Source organism: Nesoenas mayeri, assembly GCF_963082525.1.
Source record: "Nesoenas mayeri genome assembly, chromosome: 5".
In the NCBI taxonomy this organism is placed as follows: domain Eukaryota; kingdom Metazoa; phylum Chordata; class Aves; order Columbiformes; family Columbidae; genus Nesoenas; species Nesoenas mayeri.
The window spans coordinates 17,882,601-17,906,027 of record NC_137548.1 but is presented as its reverse complement, the minus strand read 5'-3'; the positions used below and the strand labels follow the sequence as shown (position 1 = coordinate 17,906,027).

General features: G+C 37.5%; 1 protein-coding gene across 1 annotated transcript in view; it reads right to left on the bottom strand.

Annotated features, from left to right (window-relative positions):
• Positions 1-4,212: 4,212 nt before the first annotated feature.
• Positions 4,213-23,427, bottom strand: part of PPP4R3A (protein phosphatase 4 regulatory subunit 3A) — a 43,093-nt gene continuing 23,878 nt past the window's right edge. The window contains exons 5-15 of the mRNA XM_080344805.1: positions 16,286-16,363; positions 16,069-16,185; positions 15,474-15,590; positions 14,035-14,166; positions 13,838-13,940; positions 12,452-12,610; positions 11,026-11,195; positions 9,100-9,242; positions 7,947-8,137; positions 7,158-7,384; positions 4,213-5,005 (exon numbers count right to left, since the gene is read on the bottom strand). Coding sequence (XP_080200931.1) covers positions 4,892-5,005; positions 7,158-7,384; positions 7,947-8,137; positions 9,100-9,242; positions 11,026-11,195; positions 12,452-12,610; positions 13,838-13,940; positions 14,035-14,166; positions 15,474-15,590; positions 16,069-16,185; positions 16,286-16,363 — 1,551 coding nt within the window. The 3' untranslated portion in view covers positions 4,213-4,891. The remainder of the gene's footprint in view (positions 5,006-7,157; positions 7,385-7,946; positions 8,138-9,099; positions 9,243-11,025; positions 11,196-12,451; positions 12,611-13,837; positions 13,941-14,034; positions 14,167-15,473; positions 15,591-16,068; positions 16,186-16,285; positions 16,364-23,427) is intronic.

The following is a 23,427-nucleotide window of genomic DNA, read 5'->3' as shown; positions in this document are numbered from 1 at the left end:
CGTGCACTGACCTAACATGCTGAAACACAGAAGGCGGTGTTGATTCTATATGAATTATATAAAATCTTTATTTTACTTAAAGGTCAATGCAAACAGAAACAGATGTTAAATCACACGGGTTTATCTCACTCTCTTAGAAGTGAGATTATTTTTCAATTACAGATGCTTCAGAGAATTGTAATTCACATTGTAACACCTGTGTTTCACACAACATGGAAGGAGTTTACTTTGGTGATGCTACTATCCAGAAGCCATTCTTTTCCTTGGCTATACACATCTCCTGCCCATCCTCATACTCTGATGTAAGACTTGTAGGCAGATTATCGGTCAGCATAACTCAGTTCTCTCAGTGTTTGATGTTGTAGTATCTGGGGTGTCCAAAAAGCAGAGATCGGACACACATTGTAGTGATTGTATTTATTACACTGTCCTACCTGATCTACACCAGCCATCTAGCCATACTTTGCTAGTATTCTACAAAGGCCTGTAGGTTACTGCAAGCTGCCAGACACATTTTGATATTTGCAGGACCCTAAAACAGCTGTAGTGTGTTGTTGCTGCAGTGGAGGAAGCCTTGATGCTCAGGGGAAAGGTCTATCAACTATTCCATTTTCAAGAGGTGGGCTATGTGGTGATGGTGGACTACCTTTCAAGTGTCTGAGAAGTGGCTAGATATAGCTGAGGTGGTGATGTGAAGGTAAGTTGCAAGATAAACACGATTTGTAAGAATCCATTGAGGCTTGTGTCACACTGAAAATGGCCGTAATTCTAGTAATCAAATCAGGGATAAAATAAAGAGACACAAACCTCTGTGGAATTTCTGCTGCTGTTCTGATGTTTATGGTAAGAACCAAGAGATGTTGCAGTCTGTTACTGCCTGGGGGCTAGCATAATTGCCCAATGATACAAAGGTGATTTGTGTTTTGATGGAGATGCTGTAACTAGGCTGCTGTTCTCAGGTCTAGCATGCAGACTCGATGGACTCCAAAAGAGGAGGCAGTAGGAGCAGGTGGCAAACATGCACACGGAACACTTACTTTAAAAAACTTCAGTTGTTGGTAACTTCTTTCAGTGCTTGCCCAGATTTACACTTAAGCTGTAGGAGAGCCCAAGCAGTGACCCATCTGGTCTCTGGCTTTCACAACTTACCTGGCACAGGTCTTGATATCCTCAATGCAGGGGAACTGCAGTACTGGCACAGACAGCTTTGCAGCTGTGAAAGTTGGTAAAGGTAGGGCTGAACTTCTGCGCCCACTCTCCAGATGCTAGGAAACAAAATTCAGCAAGGCCACCAAGGTAACTTGTGCTGGGTTGAACTCTTCAATGCAGCCACAGCAGCAACGTGTGAAGAGACTCTTATCAGTTATCCAATTAAACAGTTTCTGAAATTTGCACAGATGTAAAAACACAGCCAAAAGCAATAGAAACAGTTTCATCCTTCATACGTTAAAAGGATTGGGCCTACTTGACACTTAGTTCCCTAAGAACGTCCCACCTAGGTGGGCTCTGAGAGATGGATGAACAGTCTGATCTTGTTTACCATGTAGGTAAATTATGGACAGGTACATTTTAGAGGCAACTTGCTGTTCTGTACACCAGCTTTCAGATCCTTCCACCCTCATCACATAGGAGATCAGTTTTTCAGTGATGTCCACACTCACTTTGATGCAGCCACCCCCTGTGTAAAGCGGAAGAAAATTCGGATATATTCCAGATTAGCTGGAAGTCCTGTCATTAGCACAAGGGTGTGCTGCCCTGCAGGAGCAAGCGCTCTCTGTGCTTTTGGCTGGTATCCCCAGCGACCCGAGGCTCAATGCTGGGCAGCGTACGTAACCGCATGGAGTCTGTCAGCCACTGAGGGAACTCAGGGGCTTGTTGTGATGATTCACACACATTGCCTCTTGCCTGTACCATACCTCAGGGCTTACCCTGTAAACCACTTAAGGGTACAGTTAAACTGCAATTAAGACAACCGAGCCATGTTTAATACAACATACACGTAGCTTTCTTGGGATGAGGACAAATGGTATTAGAAGAAGGACAAAAACCCATCATCCCAGAGAAAGATCTAGAATCTAAGTTTTGTAACAGTGTTTTTTCCTTCTCCTAACTCATACCCACTTTTTTTTTTTCTTTAATATCCATCACTTCTCCCAATCCCACTATTTCCCTTTTCTCCTGAAATAGATTTCAAGATTTACATGAATACAAAAGTTAAAGACGCTGGGCTAGAGCATACCCGTCACTGTGCCCAGTTCACCTACTTCCAGACTACTTCCAGCTTCCATGAATGTATCATCCGGGTGTGAACATATCCTGTCAGGCCACAAACAAGAGATCGGGAGATCTCTGGGAAGACAACTAACCATCTAACCACAAGTTAGACAGCAATTAAAGATGTGAAGCTTAATATTTTACCAGTCCTTCATAAAAGTAAAAAAGAGTTCAAAAATATTCTGACTCCCGTTATTATTCTCACTGAACCCAATAATTTTAGTATTTCTTCTGTTAAATGTAATGCTTCAAGTACTGAAAGTCCAAAATCCCGGATTCCTATAAGTATCATGAAAGTATCTGAAAATTTAGAAGACTGCAGCATCAAACGTCAAAAGATCAAGCACTCAACAGCTGAAAGACATGCACAGACACACACCAACCAACCAACAACAACGTTTCTTCCATCAAGTCAGACGTATGATTTGCTGAGATATAGCCTGGAGGACACAAAGACTATATGGATGATTTTTGAGAGCTTCACATGTAAGGAAAATTGGACTGATGGGAAGGATTTAAATTCAGGTTAATTAAGAAAACCCGCAAAATCACAGACTTCCTTGTCACCATGTCTGCTCTTACACCGAAGTTGCAAAGACCAGCTTTGAGACAGGTCGTTGAGACAGGAAGGGCACTGTTGTACTGCAACAGCAGATCAGAGTTAGTCTTGTAGTGACCAACTGCTCAACTCTTGCCCTCCATAAAATTCATTGCTGAGAACTATCCGGTCATGGACATTGCAAGGACATCATAAAAACTCAACCTTGGAAAGCGATTTCAAATGAAATTTTTGAGGAAAAGAGCTGAGTAAATATTTTTTCCCTAATGCACACTCTTATTTAAATCTGAAATTACTAATACGTATTAACAAAGTCCAAGCATTGACATTTGCTGTTAGCATAGAATCTGCCATGCAGCCCAGAGTTTTTGGAAACAAAGTGCTAATCTACACTTGGATATGATCACATATGATCAAGCCTCAGGTTTTCACTTCTCTTATTTCTGTTTGTATGTGATACATTAATGTGTAACATCACGATTGTTGAAACATTGGTGCTGTGAATGTCTGAAAGGAAATCAGCTCTTGAAAATGTGAGGAAGAAGGGGTCTCTTGTTTGCAAAGGAACGAAATCAACTCCCCTTCAAAGGAAGCACTGCTGTACAAAGCCATCTTCTGCAAAAGCAATAAAGAAGCAAAATATAAGGTCTAGTTTAAAATTAATAACTAATACTATTTAGATTTTTGGAAAAGGGGAAAGAAGGTACTTATTGAGTTAGACCCACGGTTTAATTGCTGTTTTTCAATCGAATATTAGAATAAATTTCGAAAGATGGTATTCTCGTAAAAAGTTTATTTTACAACCATCTTTAAGTCACTAAGACTGGTATTCCAAAGGGAATCAGAAGTTTTTAAAAAATACCACTAATGCCATTTTCCTTCATCTTTAATTATTTCTTTTTTATTTCTGTAAATCAAATGAGTCAATATATTGGTATTCCTAAATCATCTGTCTTGCATTTTGATGAGTTAGTCTACCATCATTGTTCTCAGTTACGAAATGTCAAAGTCTCTTTGGAATACTAATTTCATATTTATAGGTTTCAATTTTTTGATTCCATCCTATTTCCCTGAATTTTTTTCTCAAGACAGTTGCTGATGCAAAATTTAATATAAAATATTTAGTCACAAAATAGTATTGCTTTTATGCACATTGTGGTAAGATTTTTTCTTTCCAATAAAACTATACCATCTTCCATAAAATCCTAAACATATTAAGAACTGTGATGCAGAACAAAATTACACAGGGTGAAACAGGTACCAGCACAACAGTGAGATTATATTACATCAAAAAATTTTAATGGTCCCAAATATATACTCAACAACTAAGCATACACTCAGGGGGGCAAAAAAAATTATGACACAAAAGTGACCACATCTAGAATTCCACTCAATCTTTAATCAAGAAGGGACAAACAAATCCCCCACCTCCAAAAAAAAAAAATCTGCAGTTTAAAGGGCAAAGGGAACAGATTAAAAATAAAAAAAAAAAAAAAAAGGAAAAAAAAGAGGAAACTTTATATTTGTCCCTCTCCGTAGAGGATTTTAAAACCTGTTGTAGCTTGACTAAAATGTTCAGAATGTATGATTTCAAAGGCAGGTCTCTTTTATACAAAGAAACTGCTGGCATCCTTGACTAGTGAAGAACTATGGCAAAACCCGCCTTTTCTTCAGAAGTCTCATACATGGTCCAAGAAAGCATATTCTGATTGTAGCAACTGACCAGCCAATCCAGAGTTCCACTAACAAAACTCCTGCCCTGTTGGCTTTGTGTATGTGTGGTTTTGTTTGTTTTTTGTTTTCCATTTCCTTCCCTGAGAAAAGGGCAATGTGTGGTCCAAGCTGGAGAGCTCAAAGGCGCAAGTCTTTCCCCTAAACGAAATATTTCCACTTCTTCTGCTCCTTTGAATTGGCACTTGATTGGCAGAAATCCGTTTGTATAGGTTGATCTGTGTCACACACAGTAATTCACAAAAGATCGCTGCTTTGCTGTGGGTTTGTTTTGTTTTTGGAAAAACTATCCTTTCCCAAACTGGTAACGTTCTTCACCAGTTGCCATTATGATGAGTCAAGCTTTGCTTTCTTTGACAAAGGTAAAGTTTCCTCTTTATCTTCATCTTCATCATCCTCTTCGTCATCATCAGGATAATCTACAAGCCCAACGAGGCCTCCCTACAAAGACAAACACAATTACTACAATTAAGAAAATGTTTGCACATTGATACTTCACATTTGTATTGGAAAATGATGTTTGCACAGAATGTTTCCATAAGCATCTGATTCATCAAGTTTTGAATATAATGAAACAGAACAAAAATAAATCCTTCAGTATGACTGAAGAAGACATTGTCTGAAAAATGCTTATGTGAATAAATCCAAAATGGAGTTTTACCTATCCAACTGGACAGAAATATTTCCAGTTGAAATTTAAGAAAAATCAAAAAATCTACTTAGGTTTGCTAAGTGGTTGCAGCTTTATCTGTAAAGATGTTATGTTTTTTTACTGAGCATAGCTGACTGCAGCAAGGAGCAATCTGGAAGCACTTCAGAAACCTTCAGAATACCCTTTGATTTGAATTTTTGAATTACGATACTTTTAGAACACAGTCTGTCTTCACAGAAGGTAGTTTAATGTGTAATAACTTAAAGATTTTTTTGTGTAATATAACTGAATGAGGTCTACAGGTTACAAAATTTAAACAACTCAGTAGCTGAAAATGAAAGTATTTCTAGTAATATTAAAAACTTCCTTGTACTGCAAATAACCACATCTCAGACATCCAAATCAGAAAGTTTCAGTCAACTGTATACCAAAATATAACTTGAGAAACAATTACACATTCTGTTCAGTCACGTACAACATACACCGAGTATACTACACATAAAATAACAGGATCAGATAATGAAAAACCCAGTTTCAACACTCTTTCTATTATAGTTTGTGACTATGGCACATTTAAACACAGTGCACATTTTACTGAAAGAAGGTGGCTTATGTCTGAATCCATGAACAGTTTTTCAGTGCATATTCAGTGTAACCTGAACATTTTCTTTTGCCACAACAACTTGGAATTTTGGAGCCAGTACTGTATGCAGTGTGATCCATGGGGAAAGACTCCATTTCAGATTCAAGGAATTACACTGTCTGGAAGAGAACAAGCCTTCAGCAGAAACACAGAATAGACTGAAATTCCAAGCCAACTCTATCCCTTTAAAAAAGCACTTGACTAACTACTGTATTTTTTTTCATCAATGAAACAAATCTGCTTCCCCTTCCTCTACAGAAGGATCTAGAAGAATTGTCAGTTCTACCATCAGTAAAACTCTTCTCATTCAGTTTTTTTCAAAAAAAGGTAACCCAAACAAAAACTCTTAAGCCACATTTGACTATAAGGAAGAAAAAAAAACTAACACCTTTTGCCTTTACTAGAAATTATGTGAACAAGCAGCGTGGTGGCATTAAAGAAATAAGGATTAGTCAAGACTTATTCTGAGGTTACCTGAGAACGGAGATATATACCTGACCTTTCAGAAATAAAAACATTATGAAAGTAAATTCTCATAATCCAAACAACACTGTACCTATAGTACCTCATCTCTTCCCCAGTGCTAAGAAAACATCAGTCAATTGATTTCCCTGACTTGCTTTAAAGAGAGTTTAGCCAAAAATCTGATAAAATCCAACAGCATCCTAAAATGTACTTAAAAATGCTGGGTTTTGATATTCACTGCAAGTTATACTGACTCTTTTAAATGGGGTTTCTTCTTCTGTTTCAGTATGTTCCCACCCAAAAATACGTGTTATACCAAACAGTAAAAAAGTCATGCTAGGATATTAAAAATTATTTATTTTGGCTTAGAGCAACCACTCCTCCATAATACCACTTGTTTTTTTTCACATGTGCCAGTTATATCATTCCGAACAATACTAAAAATGGTAGCAGTAGGGGGTGGTGGGACATCATGGAATCTGGCAAAACTTAGCAATGTTTCCAAAGTATTTCTATATTTCTACTCACCAAACATCCCTGTGCAATTTAACAAAAGTAAAGCATTGTCTGTATTTCACAATAAAGATCACTGCAAACAGCAGCTAGTTGTGTGTTTTGTACTTTGAGAGTCTGGGCATTAAAAGAGCTTTTATTTCTTCTTTTTATATACATGTCAGATCACCTTAAATTGCTAAAGGCCAGACAAAACATACAAGCAAACCTGACAGTCCAGTACTACCTAATACGTAAGAATTCACAGAAACTTGAGACACAGGCTAAAGCAAATTTCTCGTCTGTAACAATGAAGTCAACTTATGTACATTAAAAATTACCTTAGTTGTAATTGCTGCCATCTGAGATGTGCTTTTAGAAACTGATCCTGGAGACCCAGGGGACCCAGGGGATCCAGGGGACCCCGGGGATCCAGGAAGGTTACTTGCAGACGACTGGCTGGTAAGGTTAGATTTTGTACCACTGGAAAAGGAAAGCTTGAAACTTGGGCTCTGACGACCTGAAAGGTTGGTTTTCAGAAGCACTTCCTTCTCTTCACTCTCTTTTACTGGAAAGAAAAAAATAAACAATCAAACAACCCCCACACAAAACAAAACACAAAACCCAAACCAACCAAACAAGGCAGTATTATTGAGCAAAACGTTTAATTACAAAACATTTTACTGTGTGCAAAAAAGGCTTAATAGTTTACGTACAACCTGGTAAAGAAAGTCATCATAGACTTTTTTTCGTACTACTATACCACCTAGCAGCGCTGCTGTCATTGGCGAGGAATGAACATCAATTCATGGTATAGAATACCAATGATATCACCTGAACATTACATCAAAATATTTGTATTATAAACCTGAATAAGTCACAGGAAAACTTGACTACCAGCTAAGATTGCCATTCAAATGCTTTAAGAAGTCAACAACAATATTTGTATCATTCTGCTTTTACAGATAACAAAACTTGTTTTGAAGGGGTGGTCGACCAACTTGGTGGCACAATTTCAAAATCTAAGACTTCAGAATAAATATATGCAAATCCTTCACAGCAGTAGGACTAAAGGATACAAGTTATGCCTTCTGCGTAAGCCAGATAGCATTCTTCTTCTCATCACTTACATTTTTTCCTTTCCATGAATTTACTGATAGGGTCCATAATATCTTCATCATTTTTAGTTTTGTCAGAAGGGGGCACCACAGCCTCTCCATCTTCCATATCATCTTCATCAGTATTAAACCACATTTCCTCCTCATCTTCCAGAGTTCTTGCATCCCTTCTGTATCTATGGTTTCTCAAAATGGAGCGCATGCTGCAGAACAGCAAGTTTTACAACTTTTGATTCAAACAACTCACATCAGTTATAAAATGTCTACTCTCCTTTTAATTCTACAAGTCTCAAATTTAAATACTGATGAAGAAATCTTGTGGCAGGAAATAAAATAACTTAAAGTTCTGAAATTTCAAGATGCCCTAGTATGACTAATTAGGATTAAGTTTTAATATGTTTTCAAACTAACTCAAGACAACAGAACAAGAACAGATCTTGCTAACAATTCTTAAGAGTGACTCATCTATTCACACAAGCAGTCCATTTGAATGAAACTACACATACAAGCAATACCGCTTGCCAAAAATAAACACAGTAAAAAGCCTTAAACTTCCTACTTTTATACACCGTAACCTTTTAACATTGGGTAACTGTGTACTGAGGAAGGGAACTTTTAACCTGGAAATAGGAGGAGTGACTCGAGTATTAGATCAGATTGTTAGATTTACTGACAGAGTAAAACAAGTGTGACAATAAAGTATCCTCTGAAAATTCCCTTGTATATTCTATTTCTAAGTCATTTTGGTAGAGTTTACCTAAATATCTACCCCTACAACTTACACAAAAGGCAATCTGACACAGAAAAATCCACAGAGCTTACAACTGAACCATCTTTGACATCCAACAGTGGGAATCTTGTTATTTAGAAGCAAATGCAGTTCTGACACCTGATAGGCTTCCAGCCTCATGACAGTAGTGTTACATAAGTTTAGGATACAACAAGTTTACATTATTACTGGGGGTCCAGCAACTAATATGGTAGTTGAAAGCTGGTCAAGTGTTTGGAGCAACACATCTGGAAATCACACTATTAATCAAGTAAATTTTACAATGACTGAGATGCAAGCAGGAGACTAAATTATTTATGTTACACAACATCCCCCCGATATTCCCAGAACAGAATTTAAAAATTGACATACTAAAAAACATTTAGTGTATTTTACCTGTCAAGTTTTGGATTATCTTGTCTTTCCCTTTGTTGCTCAAATCGTAGTTTCAGTCCTTTGAACGTCTGCACATAATCTACATCTTCCAGTGCCTTCCAGTAATTTTCAATTACATGAGCTGTTAAAGATTTTATATCTTCCTATAGAGCAAATATAAAGTGACTTATTTTCATTCAAACAAATTTATTTAATACAATATAAAAAGTAAGTGAAATCAGACATTTTTAAACATTCCATACAAAGCATCATATTAATTACCTTTTGCAAAAACAAGTATTATGCATACAAGTGGAATTAAAAATCTAGAGCTTCAAATTTTTTATTAGTGAAACATACATTATAGTAGCAATTTTCTAGCAGAATCTCCTTCAAAACACATGAATATAACTTAAAACCCTGATAATGAATTATAAAGCCTAAAAGATCTTTCCCACTCTAACTTACAAATATTTTTATACTGACAGATTAAATGATACCTGCTGTAATCAGTCAATTAAAAACATGTTTATGAGATACAGACTTAGTATTCATACTCTTTCCTTGCTGCAAATAAATTCCGTGAAAGTAATTACTCAGTGCATTTGTTTATTATGAGAACAAGGAAAGTAGCATCAAGTTTTTTCCTTTGTGGACATATAGTGTCGGTCAAGGTCCTTTCCAAAATGCTCCCAACTGCTCTGCTATTTCAGTTCAGCATTGTGGCTCCCAGAGCCACCCCCGGCAGCTGGGACTGGCCCAGGTCCGCAACCTGCAGCATGAAAACTGCTCCTGTGCACTGTTTGGCTTTCTTAGTGCTGCACAGCCCTGGAACACACTGCAGATGAAACACGTGAATTACCAGCTACCAAGGGCAAAGCAACGTAAATCTTAATACACTGGTTATTTTCTCTTTTGGTTATAGGCTCAAAGGTCACCTCTTGTGAATGGTAATACATCAGTAGTAACAAACGCACACTTTTTAATTTGATCTGTTTAAGAATAAACCTGAATTAAATAAAATTAACAAAAATTACTTCCAGATACCAGGAAGCACTCTGGAAATGCAACCCAGGTATCTATGTGGAAAGGAGGATAAGAAAATAAAAAGATGATTTATTTTCTCATAGCATGAACTGTAGAATCAGCACACAGTACTAAAAGACCACAGCACAACAGTCAAGGCCACATATATGGCTTAACTTTTTTCATAGCTTCAAAACCATTTCAAAATCAACTCTTCCATGATGATCAAGTCATCTCAGTCTTGAAGTACCTTGAGTCCCAACTCAAAAAGATGAAGGTGGTCATCAGCACAGAACATTTCAAGAGGTGACAAAACCTCCTTGTTTCCTTACCCACTTACTCCTCCAAGGCTGCCTGCACCCCAGCTTGTCCCCACTCCCCACGTTTACAGTCTGTACAGCATCTTGTCAGAGTCTGCACACAGACAACAGTGAGGAGACAGCACAGCACACACAGCCAAACTGGCATGAATATTTTAAGAGGCTCCCCATAGAATGGACTTTGTAGCATTCCATTAATATAATCAAAGACAACTGTTACCTCTTCTGTATGTTTCTATGTTCTGTTGGACTGACATTACAGAACACAACTAAATTTGGTGGTTTTGTAAGCAATAGTTTCAAATGACATTCCTGTTGTAACAGGCCCATCCACTCTGCACAGTGAAACTTGACTAGGGCTACCTTTGCAAATCTGGGTATTGGGACTACACTGAGTATCAACTGATTTTAATTTACAAGTCATGGCACTGTCCGAACATAAGAACAAACATACGAATATGTAACTGATACAAAAAGTTCATTCAAATACAGTATTATGGTCACATTGCTATGAAAGCATAATACAGGGTAGAAGCAAAAATAACTTTAACTACAAGACTAAACAATACAGTAATTATCTTCAGCATATAACAGCACTCACCACTCTGATAAATTCAAACATCTCTATTATGGCAGAGTTCATCAGATTATAACGGGAACCATTATTTAGAAATGCTTTAACCACAGGTTCAAACAAAAAACTTTTCATTATGTAACGGTTGTAGAATTCATCCTTTAGTCCAATAATTTTTCTCTTGAAACGAAGGGCACCTGAAACAGAAGTGTTGTCAACAGAATTTTTAAATTTAAAATAAAAAAAAATTCAGAAATTACTTTCAGCATTCATGAGGGCAATTTGCAATCTCAGTTCTTACACCGCATTACATTATTAGGACCAGGTAATACATTCAGCTATTCTCTGCTTCTCAACAGTCTTGACTATACTGCTGAAGATTATTTATCTATTTTATCATAAAGAAATCCTCCCTCATAACTGTACAAGTGAAATCACCTCTGTTTACTGAAGAATACACTACTGTTTAACTATATTACTACTAAAATAAAGGTGTATTTTTGATTTTTTAAATTACTTACAATAAAGGTAAATAAAATATTTTGTCAGTAGAACTGGGAAATTTGCTTATAATTCCTATTATTCAAACATAAGTTTGACTACATTTAATTAAGTCCTATTTGATTAGGATGCAAAAGACTTCATTTTAAAATTGGAAAATGACATTTTCTTTACAAACATAGTAAAGCAAAAACTTAATTTACATCCAGTTTAAAGCTCTTTCTGAAACTCAAGAAGTATACGAATGTCTAAACATAGACAGGAAGCAGAGCATCATCTCAGTATAAGGCAGCACAATCTCGTTAGCAACTGGAGGTGTACATGATAAAACATTATTCAAGAGTTCTAAAACCAAACTCAGGTGACACAGTTACAAAAGGAAAAGGTACTTCTTATTGTATGGTACTGCTCAGTCAAATCTAGGCTTTGTTTTACTCTGTGTACACCGGAATAGTGGACAAAAAAAAAATCTTGTAAATTGCCTCCAGAATTAAGTCCCACTGCTTTGCCATTACTATGCTGAGCACAGCCAAGAAACTACCAGAGTTTGAAGAGCAGCTCACTGAACTTCTGTGCTCTTTAACACAGACAGATAACAGTATCTCTAATTAAATACCTCTGAGAATTTCTACTACAAAAATAATCTTACAATTAAAAAAAACTTACAATGGCTCCCTTAGGATACTCAATATTGAGCTACCATCTTTTCAATCCAGCTCTACATTAAGAAAAACCCTTCTGCTTTTTAGAAAATATAGATCTATAAATGCAAAAATTTTTAGTAATACTAGCTGACACATGAATCAGTAAGAGAAACGAAGTATACTAGTAGAATTTCTGTGCTAAGTCACAAATTGTCATGACCTCTGAACAGTTTTCTTCCAGCAGAATGGGGATATGTAACACTTCGCATTCACAAAATACCACTTTATTCTTTAGCTTTCATACTTACACAATGCCAAGAAAGCGTGCTTTGAGGCCATGAGAACGAGTACCCTTCGCAGGATATCTTTGTTAATGATGTAGTTCTTTATGTGATAAGTATGATGTTCTACACAGAAAGTTAGCAATTCCAGTATTAATGCCAAGAGTTGGGCTGTCTGAAAATCATCTATAACAAAAACAAAGCCAAAATAATTACACATATCTCGGATATTGCCTTCGGAAGCTAACTTCAAATACCTAACCGCAGTCTGGTAAACATTTCCAAGTTGTTGTACATTCCCAGAGATAGTCTAGGGAACATGCTGGAGGGTATGTTTAGTCCTTAAAATAGAAATTGAACAAGCTTGTTATGGACTGAGTATTTTATATTTATAGAGATATGGCAGAAAACCCTCCTTAACTATAGAAACAATTACATTTTGTCTGTCTTAAATCAGTGTTTGAAGGTTCACAGAGTACAGACACAAGCAGTCAGGCTTATTTAACTAAATCTCATTATGTTGTCCTCATGTCTGTATCATCAAATAGTCCCCCACATGCAGCCCCTTAACTAAGTTTGTACCAAAACTGTGATCTCTTATGCATTTTAACAAAAGTACTGTGTAAGAAATATCTCAGGCTCTTTTAACGCTTCCAAGACATATTCATACCACCACATACAAAACACACATCAAATCCTGCTTTTAAGTAGACCAATAATAAATTAAATACACCTTTTTAAAATATCACCAGATTGTTGACCATTAAAGAACACAGGTATTTTAAATAGTAAAAATCTCACTTTGAGCTGAGATGAACCAGATTAATTTAACTAATCCCTTGGAAATTTATAAAAAAATTAAAAGTTTACAAAACATTCGGGTACCATTTATGTACCTCCTTTTACATCCATTTTGGATGTGTTATACTATTAATGAACAAACAGTACTACTTCTAGTATCCAGCAAGAACAGTTACTTCATCACCGATCTCTACTTTCTTAGTCTGATATAGAATCAATAGCCTGAAATCCAGCACAGTACTGTGGTACACACCTTCTCGGGACAATTCTGCATCCTCTCTAGTAATCCCTGACCTTAAAAAACCTTTATATATGTTTACAAGTTGATGTCGCTGAACAACCCCCCCGTTACGAAAAATTATACAAATATTTTAATTTTTGCTGAAGCAAAAGCTGCAGCAAATGCTGTTCATTTCTTAAATCAGGTTTCTTCACTGAATTTTAGACTTACAAGTTTTTCAAATAACTAAACAATGAATCAACACTTTACTTTGAACTATGTATCATAGCCTCAGACTCTCTTGAAGACAGAAAACATCCTTTGACAGTTATTCTGTTTCAAACATTGATATTCAATAGCCTTGATGTGCCCAATATGCAGAGTGGCATTACCTTTGCTAGGCTTGTCCTCGGTAGTATTGGCCAATAAAGGGGCTGTCAGAACATGCATACAATGTTTGTAGAAGAAACCCAAGAACTCTGTCTTTTCTGTTTTCTAAAGAATGGACAAAAAAATCATATATATAACACATATCACCAAATACACCAAAAAAACCCAAATCTAATTTCATTTGAAGGTATTTACTTACATTGGCTGTAGCAAGCATATTTTCTGGATCAACTAAAGTACGAAGCAAACCCATGAGTAACACTGCCCCTCCAAGCTCTGGATCTGTGTCACAAATCATGTGTTCTATAATGAGGTTAATGAGTAATATATCCTAATAAGAGGGGAAAAAAGGCAAAAAAAAAAATCAATTCTAATGTTACTCCATTGCCCCAAATCTGAAGTTATCTTCTAAAAGGGTTACCACCCAGTTAAAAACGGTGCTCTATCAAAATTCCATAAAATGTAAACAACAACCAAACTAAAAAACCCAGACTTAACAGAAATTATTAACTTTACATGCCAGCAGCACATTCTGGTCAGCAGCTCAAGCAGTGAAGAAGAATCTTTCAAAGTAACTAAAAATGTTTCTGGAATTAACAATCTAATTTAGAATTTAGGCTGAACTGAAATGCCAGAAGATAAAAAGCACAGAGGCATATACACAGACTCGAAACTGATTTCTGAAAGTGTTTTCTGAGTGCAGAAGTTTAAATTTGTATCCCCCTTTAGCAAATATAGCAAGAGTTTTATTTCCACAATCATACAACAGTAAATTTTATCATGCTATTGTACTTGATGAGTTATTTTCACCTAAAAAATAACCCTGACATGTGTTTGCAAAAAACAAGAATAGCACATATAAGTAGAAAATAATATTTACATTTAGGAATCTCTACACTAAAGGTGCTTGGTTACCACTGTCCCACATAAAACAGGACAGTCATCCAATGCAAGTGGCTGGAACCACCAGCAATATTCCCTGTCCTAGCCCCTTCCAGCACAGAACTAGCAGCACCAGCAGCTTCCGTTTCTCTGGCATGTTTTAGCAGACAAAAAACATTATCTCCTCTAAGGAAAAGACAGCATGATGTTTTTTTCTCCACTGAATATCACTTTGAAATACGTTTCTTACTACTAGTTGTGTGCTAGCATTCTCTATTAACCAGCTACAGAGGATCTCTGGGAAATGTAAACCTCTGTCAAAAAGTGTTCTTAAACACTTAGGACCATAATTGCACTTTCAACATGTCTGACAGTAAACTGAACATGGGTTTCTTAAAAGTAAATTTAAAACACATATACATGCTAAGATCAAGACTGGAATTTATATTTTGCATTTTAAGGAGCTCATCATTCACATCCACTTTGTTTTGCTTGTATGACAGCTAATATTAACCACAATGGTGGTTTATGGTAACCTGTTGTACTTTCATGCAATGGAACAAGAACATATAAACAGGCAAACACTCATCTCTACCTAACACAATCTTTAAAAATATTATAGTTCAGTATCCAGTAACTATCATGACCATATTCTATACTTCTTCAGAACTAGAGCTCACATCATTAACAGAGTTCTAAATACAAAACAGTAATTTCAAAAAACAATACGCACATTTCTGGGGACCCTCTACTTACATCATCATTCTGCTGCGCTTCCTGCATGACAAACTCTCGTACCATGGATGGGTTGTATTCAACCAAATACGAAAATATATCAGTGGCTGCACTTCGTACTTGTGCATCATCCATACCCTGGAAAAGTAAAATAAAATCATTCATGTTTCCTTAAAAGAAACGGCTTAAATGGAATGAAAAACAGAAAGTATATGGCTTTTAATTCCTACTTAGAAGACACAACTATCTATTACTAAAACTGAACTGACTCTAACCTCTTCTTTGTACATTTGACAACTCTTGGGCAGAATAGATTTTATGGTTTTCCTGCCTTTTGGTCTATTTCCCTCTTTTCTTAATTTTACACCAAGAAGCACATAAAGGTAGGAATGCAAACGAAAAAGCTAAGAATGCCAAGGCACTTAGCAATGTCATGTTGTAACTGCTTTTAAAGGTTGACAAAAATACTGTAAATGTTCTGAACCTCAAGCTACGACAAGACAAATGAAGCAAACACTTCAGAAAACCATGTGACTGAAGTCTGGCTTACTTTTTTAAAAAAACCTCCCTGGAAAGAAACAAAATCGTTACCACAAATAAAACTGAACTGACTTACCAGTATGACTTCTAGTGCTGGCAGTATGCCCATATTTGATAAAGTTTTGAAAAATGCATCTCTGTTTTGAGGCTGCAGCGTTTGAGAGAATGCACAAAACTCTTTCAGAAAATTCACCTGAAAAAAAGGGTTAATATACTAGTTAGTATTTAAAAAGAGATGCACATATCACGTTGTACTTACTGCCCCTTTCATGTGTATTTTACAGATTTCTTACCAACTCCTGTCTTTTCTCCTCATCTGTGGCTTCATCTGTTAGTTGTGCAAACAAGTCTGTCAGGAATTTTTCATCTTCCTACAAAGGCAAAACAATACAATTTGTTTATCTGTCGATATCAAAAGGCATCCAAGCCTAACAGAAAATTCTTCTAAAGCATTCCTCCTGCAATTAAAAATAGATGCACTTCTGTACTGTAGTCAGTCATACCAGCACCAACTTTCTAATTAAATTTACAAATTATGATGTGTCTTCTTTTCGAGCTTTTATCATGTTCAACACCACCCCACCTCCCCTCCATCTTTGGCTCTCCTTTTTCTATTTTAAACTGCCATTCTCATCATTTTGTCTACGCTTTCTTTTTTAACTCCTTCCCTCGTCACATGCCTGTGACATGCCCCGTACCACACTACAATACTCCTGCTTCAAATGTTCACATATTTTGATAAACACCATCTCCCAGTCAGCTCTGAATACACATATATCTCTGGAATGTTATGAGATCTTTGCAGCAGAAGTAAAGCAAGGGCACTACCAAGGGAGAGCTGCCTAATAGCAGGAACGACGTGAGATTCCTCCCCCAACCCCTGCAATGTTATGAAAAGGGTGAATTCCAGAAACCAAATAAAAATGACTGTTTTTACTACATACAGCATTTATTGGGCATTCTAGCTGGCAGCAATCAAAAAACGTTTCGTTATTTTTCATGCTGCTGTGCCATAGCATAATTACAAATGGTGAACACATTATAAACATGTATTTATTTAGTCTTAAAGAGGCAGCAATATTTAGCTTCCCATAACCTTTACAGTCCTAACAACTAGAAGATGAAACTAGAAATAAACCTTCCCCTATCCTTCCCCCAACATTATACAGTAATAAGACAGCACTCACTTTAAAAAGACACCTGTACATCTGTGGCACATGCACACCCCTCCACTCCCCCTCCCTTCCTTTGATATGGAGGGTGCAGACACACATCTCCCCCCTGGCCTCCTGCAATGGGGTTAACAGCCTCTTTTGTTTGACCCTATAGCCCGCCGGCCAGGTCGTTAAGAGAGAGGAGTGGGGGCACCAAGGCGCCAAGGAGCCGCTGGGTGCCCACAGCCAGAATGGAGGCGCAGAGAAGCTTCTGGAATGCCCACAGTCAGATCTGACAAGGCTTTAAAAACGGGACCCTCGCCAAGGTTGTGCCCGCTGTGTGGACCTCTCAGAGCACGGGCCAAATGCTGTCACTGAGAGCCCTCCCGGGACAGGGATGCCGTTTGCCTCACCTCTACGTCTAGGTGAGTGAAATTATTCCTCGCCAATTGGGCAGGTGCTTATTTCGTGCTTAAATATAAGCACGTATATTTTCTTTAATAATTCCTTGCCACTTGGGCAGGTGCTTATTCTGTGCTTAAATATAAGCACATGTATTTTCTTTAACAAGTCCTTGCCAGATTCAGGCAAGTGTATACTTCTCCCAGAGTCAGGGATGACTCTGGCATTGTTTTTGGTGAGCCACGTGTATGCACACTGTGGATCTCCAGTGTTATTATTTGCTGCACCTCAATAATTACCCCAAATGATACTCGAACCTGTATTTATGTCACTATTGGAAAGCTAAACCCTGTTTTCCACTGGTTAATCTGCTGCACCTTCTTTACCGAATAAAAGTTTGTTTTGGACTCTGTTGTCTGCCTAAACTAACTTCGGGGTGCCTCTGTGACAACATCAGATGTGAATAGATTTTTTTCAAAAAGCTGCTGGAGAGTTCAGTTGTTTCTTGTGAAGTCAGTAACACCACATGCAATAAACCTCCATCCCAGAACCACAGTGCTAGAAACCCAAGCTGCCTTGCTTATGTTTGCACAGCATAAAGCAAAACTATGAACATACTTCAGACACATCGACATAAAACTCTCTTCTCTTGCAAATATGTAGCTACCTCATCCAGGCTCACCTTGCCGCCCTGCTGAGGAAACAAGTACCTTGGTTCCAACAGCACACCATGCTAACACATTTATAGCGCTGTCACAAGCCAGTTCAGGATTTCTACATGGCACTGGACAGCACAGATAAACCCAAAATAGGCTGGCATGAGCTACTATCCCACAAGGCATTTCCCCACACTATAAGGTAAACTCTATATTTAGGCTATGCCACATGTTTCTCCTCTTGTTTGATGCTGCGCTTCTAGCCTGATCCAACAGTCTAATGATAATGAAAAAGAATGAGTTCTGGACATAATTTCAGGTACTATTTCTGTGATTGCTTCAAAATCAAAACAAAAAGAGATAGTAGAGGCCTCATTTGAAGTTTACTGAAATGCACTCTGGAGGATCAAGGACTGGAAACAAAGTTTGACTTCCAGATTTCAACTGTTGAACGTGTTCAAAAGAACTATTAAGGTCTTTGATTTCAAGAAACATCAATTAAGCTGCGATGAAAGAATAGAACGATGTTTTACTACCTGCTATCCAGCTGTTAATATGGCTTGGTAAGTTTTCTGTTCTAATCTTTAACTCATTAGACGATACAGTTAATATAACTAACCACAGTAGAAATACTGACATACTAGCTTACTGAAAAAAAATTAAAAAAACAAAGTATAAAGCCCAACAACAATAACAAAAACCACAAACAAGCCCCCCCCCCCCCAAAGACAATAACAAAAAAACTCCTCTTTTGAAGAACAGGCAAATTATTCTCCATGATTTGCAGCACATTTAAGAAAAGGCTACATAGATTGCTTTCATTCCTTTTGCTACTTTGATCTAGATGTAAAACTAATCTCATCTATCAGAACTATTGAGAAGATGCATGCTTATCCCCAACTGGTTAGTGTAACCCCTATTTCCATTCTCCCTGTGCAATGAACTTTTCACCTCCTTCATAATACCCAACAGCAAGTGCAAGTCAATACCACACAAATATCTCAGAATGATCACTAGGAAAAAATAATGGAAATTTCAGCATTTAAATATGTCCGAGCCATGATTAGTGTGCTTCTGCATAAAAAAGGTACACGATATTATCCAAAGCATTAAACGATTTTTTAAGTCAAAATGTGGAAGGGGAGGTGGAGAGCCTGCACTGCCGGTGATGCTTGAGTCTCATGACCCACTGCAGAGCCGCAGAGGCACAGGTGGCTGGGGAAGCTGCCCCCAGCAGGGCAGGCATTGCTGGGCAGGCAGGCGCAGGCCCAGCTCAGCTCTGACCAGACCCCACCACAGCCCTGCCCGGTTTCAAGACGTGGCCAATGCTCTCACCCTGTTACTGGGCTTGCAAACATTGGGGACTCATTGGTTCCCTAACATCAGGAAGTGATGAAGACTTCAATGCTGACAAACAATGTTTCAGAGTAAAATTGAAGAAGTTTGGTATGTAAGCATTTTTCAATCCTCCACATACCTACCGTAATACAGTATTTTACAATTCTATATTAAATGTAATATTGGAGCATTCCCCACACGATCTCCTCTCCCAAACTCCATACACTGTGCTTTTAAATTCATGGGATTACCCGAAATCTCTAGGCCTAAGAACAAAATCCGATGAATGAAGATGGGTCTGAGTGATTCAAAACATCCCACCCTTACAGGGATAATATGCAGTAAATGACAGTTATTCCAAGAACATAAAAACAAGTTAGTAATAACTTCGCAGTTATGTCTTAGCCCTGAAATGCGTTTAAGGAGCTGTCTCATACCAGGTGCTTAATGCAAGGTACACAGGTTGTTATTGATGGGGAAAAAACCCCTAACCCCTTCACATTTAAAGAAAAACTGTGATTGCAACGAACATTCTAAATGCAAGATTCTCTCAAGCTGTAAAATTACTGACAAGGGCAGCATATCTAAAGATACGTTCCTCAACAACACGACCAGAATCTATGGAAACGCACAGTCTGAGAGCAGAGTTCACATATTTTAGAAGTCACAAAGCACCACCACCAAATGCTAGAATTACACAAGCCTAAAGGTTTCCATTTTTTTTCCAACTGGAAAATATCTCCCCAACATATGTCTGAAGAGAACACAGTGCAGCTGCATAATTCTTTGCAGTATCTGGCCTCTTCATGCAGACAAGTACCAAAACCTGTACGTATCTTAGAAGCTGTGAAGGTCACAACTGTTTTCCAAGAAAACAAAACTACCAACAATAGTTACAGGGCAATTGTAAAATCTAGTTATTTTGCCCATGCAGAGAAATTATTAAATGTGCAACACTTAAACTACGCACATACCAAACACTAAGTATATTCATTTATGCTTTGGCAAGATCTGGGTAGATGCTCCTAGGATTTAATACCTTTCAAAGTTCATGAAGATAAAATTAAGCCAGGCCATGTGCTCAATCATTTATGACTTTAAAAGCAAAAAAAAACCCAGACCAAGTAGGATCACAAAAAAGACACTATTTAAGTTTGTGATTCAACTGTCAGAGCAGTCCTTCTCCTCCCAAGAGGCACTTAAAGCATTATTTAAAAGCAGATCTCAAAGTTTCAGTTATCATTAACTTCATGTCCGTGATTAGAGATGAATGACAAAAAAAAACCCCCACATCCCTTTCCCCAAAAAACACCTGAGAAACTCAATGACACCTAAGCTGGAAGAAGAATATACTTTCTGTCCTATTTAGCACCTCCATATTCATTTTAGGCAAAAATAATATTTCAGGCCAGAAAGTTTCATAAAATGTTACCAGTAAACAGAGAATTACAGCTTCAAACACAGATTCCTTCCTGCTACCCCACAAGAAGATTTCATAGTTTAAAATATTTCAGTCTTCTTTATCTCAGTCTGCCTTCCCACAAATGCCTTCATTTGCTACCAATAACCTATTTCCACTTCAGACAACATGCTAAACCAGCAGTGGGACCCACCTAATCATATAAGTTTCTGAACACATTGAAAACTATCTTCTACAATGAAGAAGTTAATCTCAGGAATCATTAGCATGCACCACTTGCAAACTTCTTTCACAAAGTCATTTCCCCCAGAATGTGGCATCCTTTTACACTTCATTGCAAGGTAAATTTTGCTGATAGCAAATCTCCAGATTTATTCCTGAGGCAACTACTGCAAAACAGCAGACCAGCAGGAGACATTCCAGTCCTAATGTATTTGGGCAGAATACCAGCATGCACTCACACAATTCTTCCTCTAAAACAACTACAGATAATTACATTCACATCCACAGGGTTCTGTTAAAAATAAGTAACTATCTGTAAAGCCACTTTCAAAATTAAAATCAACCCATTGTTATACATAAATCTAGTAAAAATACACTAATGTACCTAAATGCCTACTGCTTTCTGGTTATTGAAAAGGGAAACAGGGACTATTGTTAATCTGATTTCTGTGTTTAAAAAGCTGATTTACCAGAACAGTAATGCCATGTGATCACTGCTCTACTAGGCACACAAATTATTCTAACTTACATCCAATCTCTCCCTTCCACTCTCCTGAAAATAAGAGACCCTGAAGTCTAAAGGCACATACTCAGAAGTAATCCTAACAATATCGTCTATTCCGGAATGTACAAACACTGCGGGATCTTGCTGGCAAAAAGAACACGCCAATGAGAAAGGGGGGAGAGAACAGAAGGAAACAGTGTTTACTCACTCTATGGCGCAGTTTTGCAAGTTTGTTTGTTTGTTTGTTTTGTTTTGTTTTTAAGAACTTGTTAATAATACAAAGGGAAAGAACTGGTGGCCTCCAGTGTGAACATTAGTATATATTTTTTAAATTGCAAAAGAGCGTCATATAAAGCAAGAAACACCACTTACCTGTCCCACCCCCTCTCTCAAAACTTGGTGAACTCCATGTTTCAGCAAGGTTTCTTGGTGGCTATGACATCTCAAGACTAGAACAGGCTGGACCCCAAGCAGTAAGAGCATATTAGGAGGGGCTGAAATTGGAAAAAAATGTTATATACCTCTTTCATATCTTATGTACAGCCAATCATAAAACCTGTAATTAATTAGGTTTCCACAGCAGCTAATTCCGTAGACTGGAAATAGTGCTATCACAGGTTTACTGTCCATCATGACCAATGGTATCTAGTTTGGTGAGACCTTGATATAGTTACTTAAAAAGACAGAACGTAGACAATTAAATCACGAATAAGCTAACCTCAATTTCTCAGAAAAGCCCAGCAGTGTAAGCATTTTTATATGCTTACAGGAATGCTAACGTTTATCAAGAAGGAGGGAGGAATACAGTTCATAACCCTACATGCCAAAGGTTTTTTGGTTTTACTACAGAATGGGCAAAAGTTATTCACCTACCAAAGAAAGCAAAATCATGGAAGCAGATATCTTCCATGACTACAGTATTTATATATATACATTTATGTATTTTAAAGGGATATCAAAAGTCTCTCCTAATACAGCCAGAATTCCTAAGAATCAGCATATTCTTCTTTACAGAATTCACTAGTTATAATTGAAAAACTGACCTCAATGCCAGTGACCTTTAATAACCTTAAATGCCCTATACTGACACCAAATACATAGAATCACAGAGTCGACTGGGTTGGAAAAGACCTCAGAGATCATCAATTCCAACCCTTGGTCCAACGTCAGTCCATTTACTAGATCAGGGCACTAAGTGCCATGTCCAATCTCAGTTTAAAAACCTTAAATAAGACACAGTGGTAATTTGAGTGAAGTCATTTGGCCTGTCAAAAAGCATAAGGCAAAATTTGCAGTCTTGCACAAATTTCTGGTCACTCTTCTGTAACTAAGGTATGGCTGAGTTAATTTCAGGTGAGGGTGTTGAAAAGCGCCAGTTTAGTTAATAGATAGCCTGACTTGAAAAGGGCTCTTCAGAGCTCATCTTTTTTTCATGGTGGAGGTAACAGTTTTTCTCCTTTCCTTCACAGCCAGTAAGAGAGAAAAGAACAGACTATGAAACAACTCAGTTGTACACAAAATAACTGCAGTATCTCACAGGATATCAGCTGTGCACGGAGTTTACTTTTAATCTGAGAAGTAAAATTTCCTAAAAAGATAACTTGTTTGTCACACCCTCAGCAGGCCAGGAGAGACAACCTAAAATCAACAGTGGCAGCACTAGCAACCTGTATTACGCACTAACAAAGAACTTGAGACTCATCCGTGGCTCCCAGTAAACTACCATGAAGCATCCCAG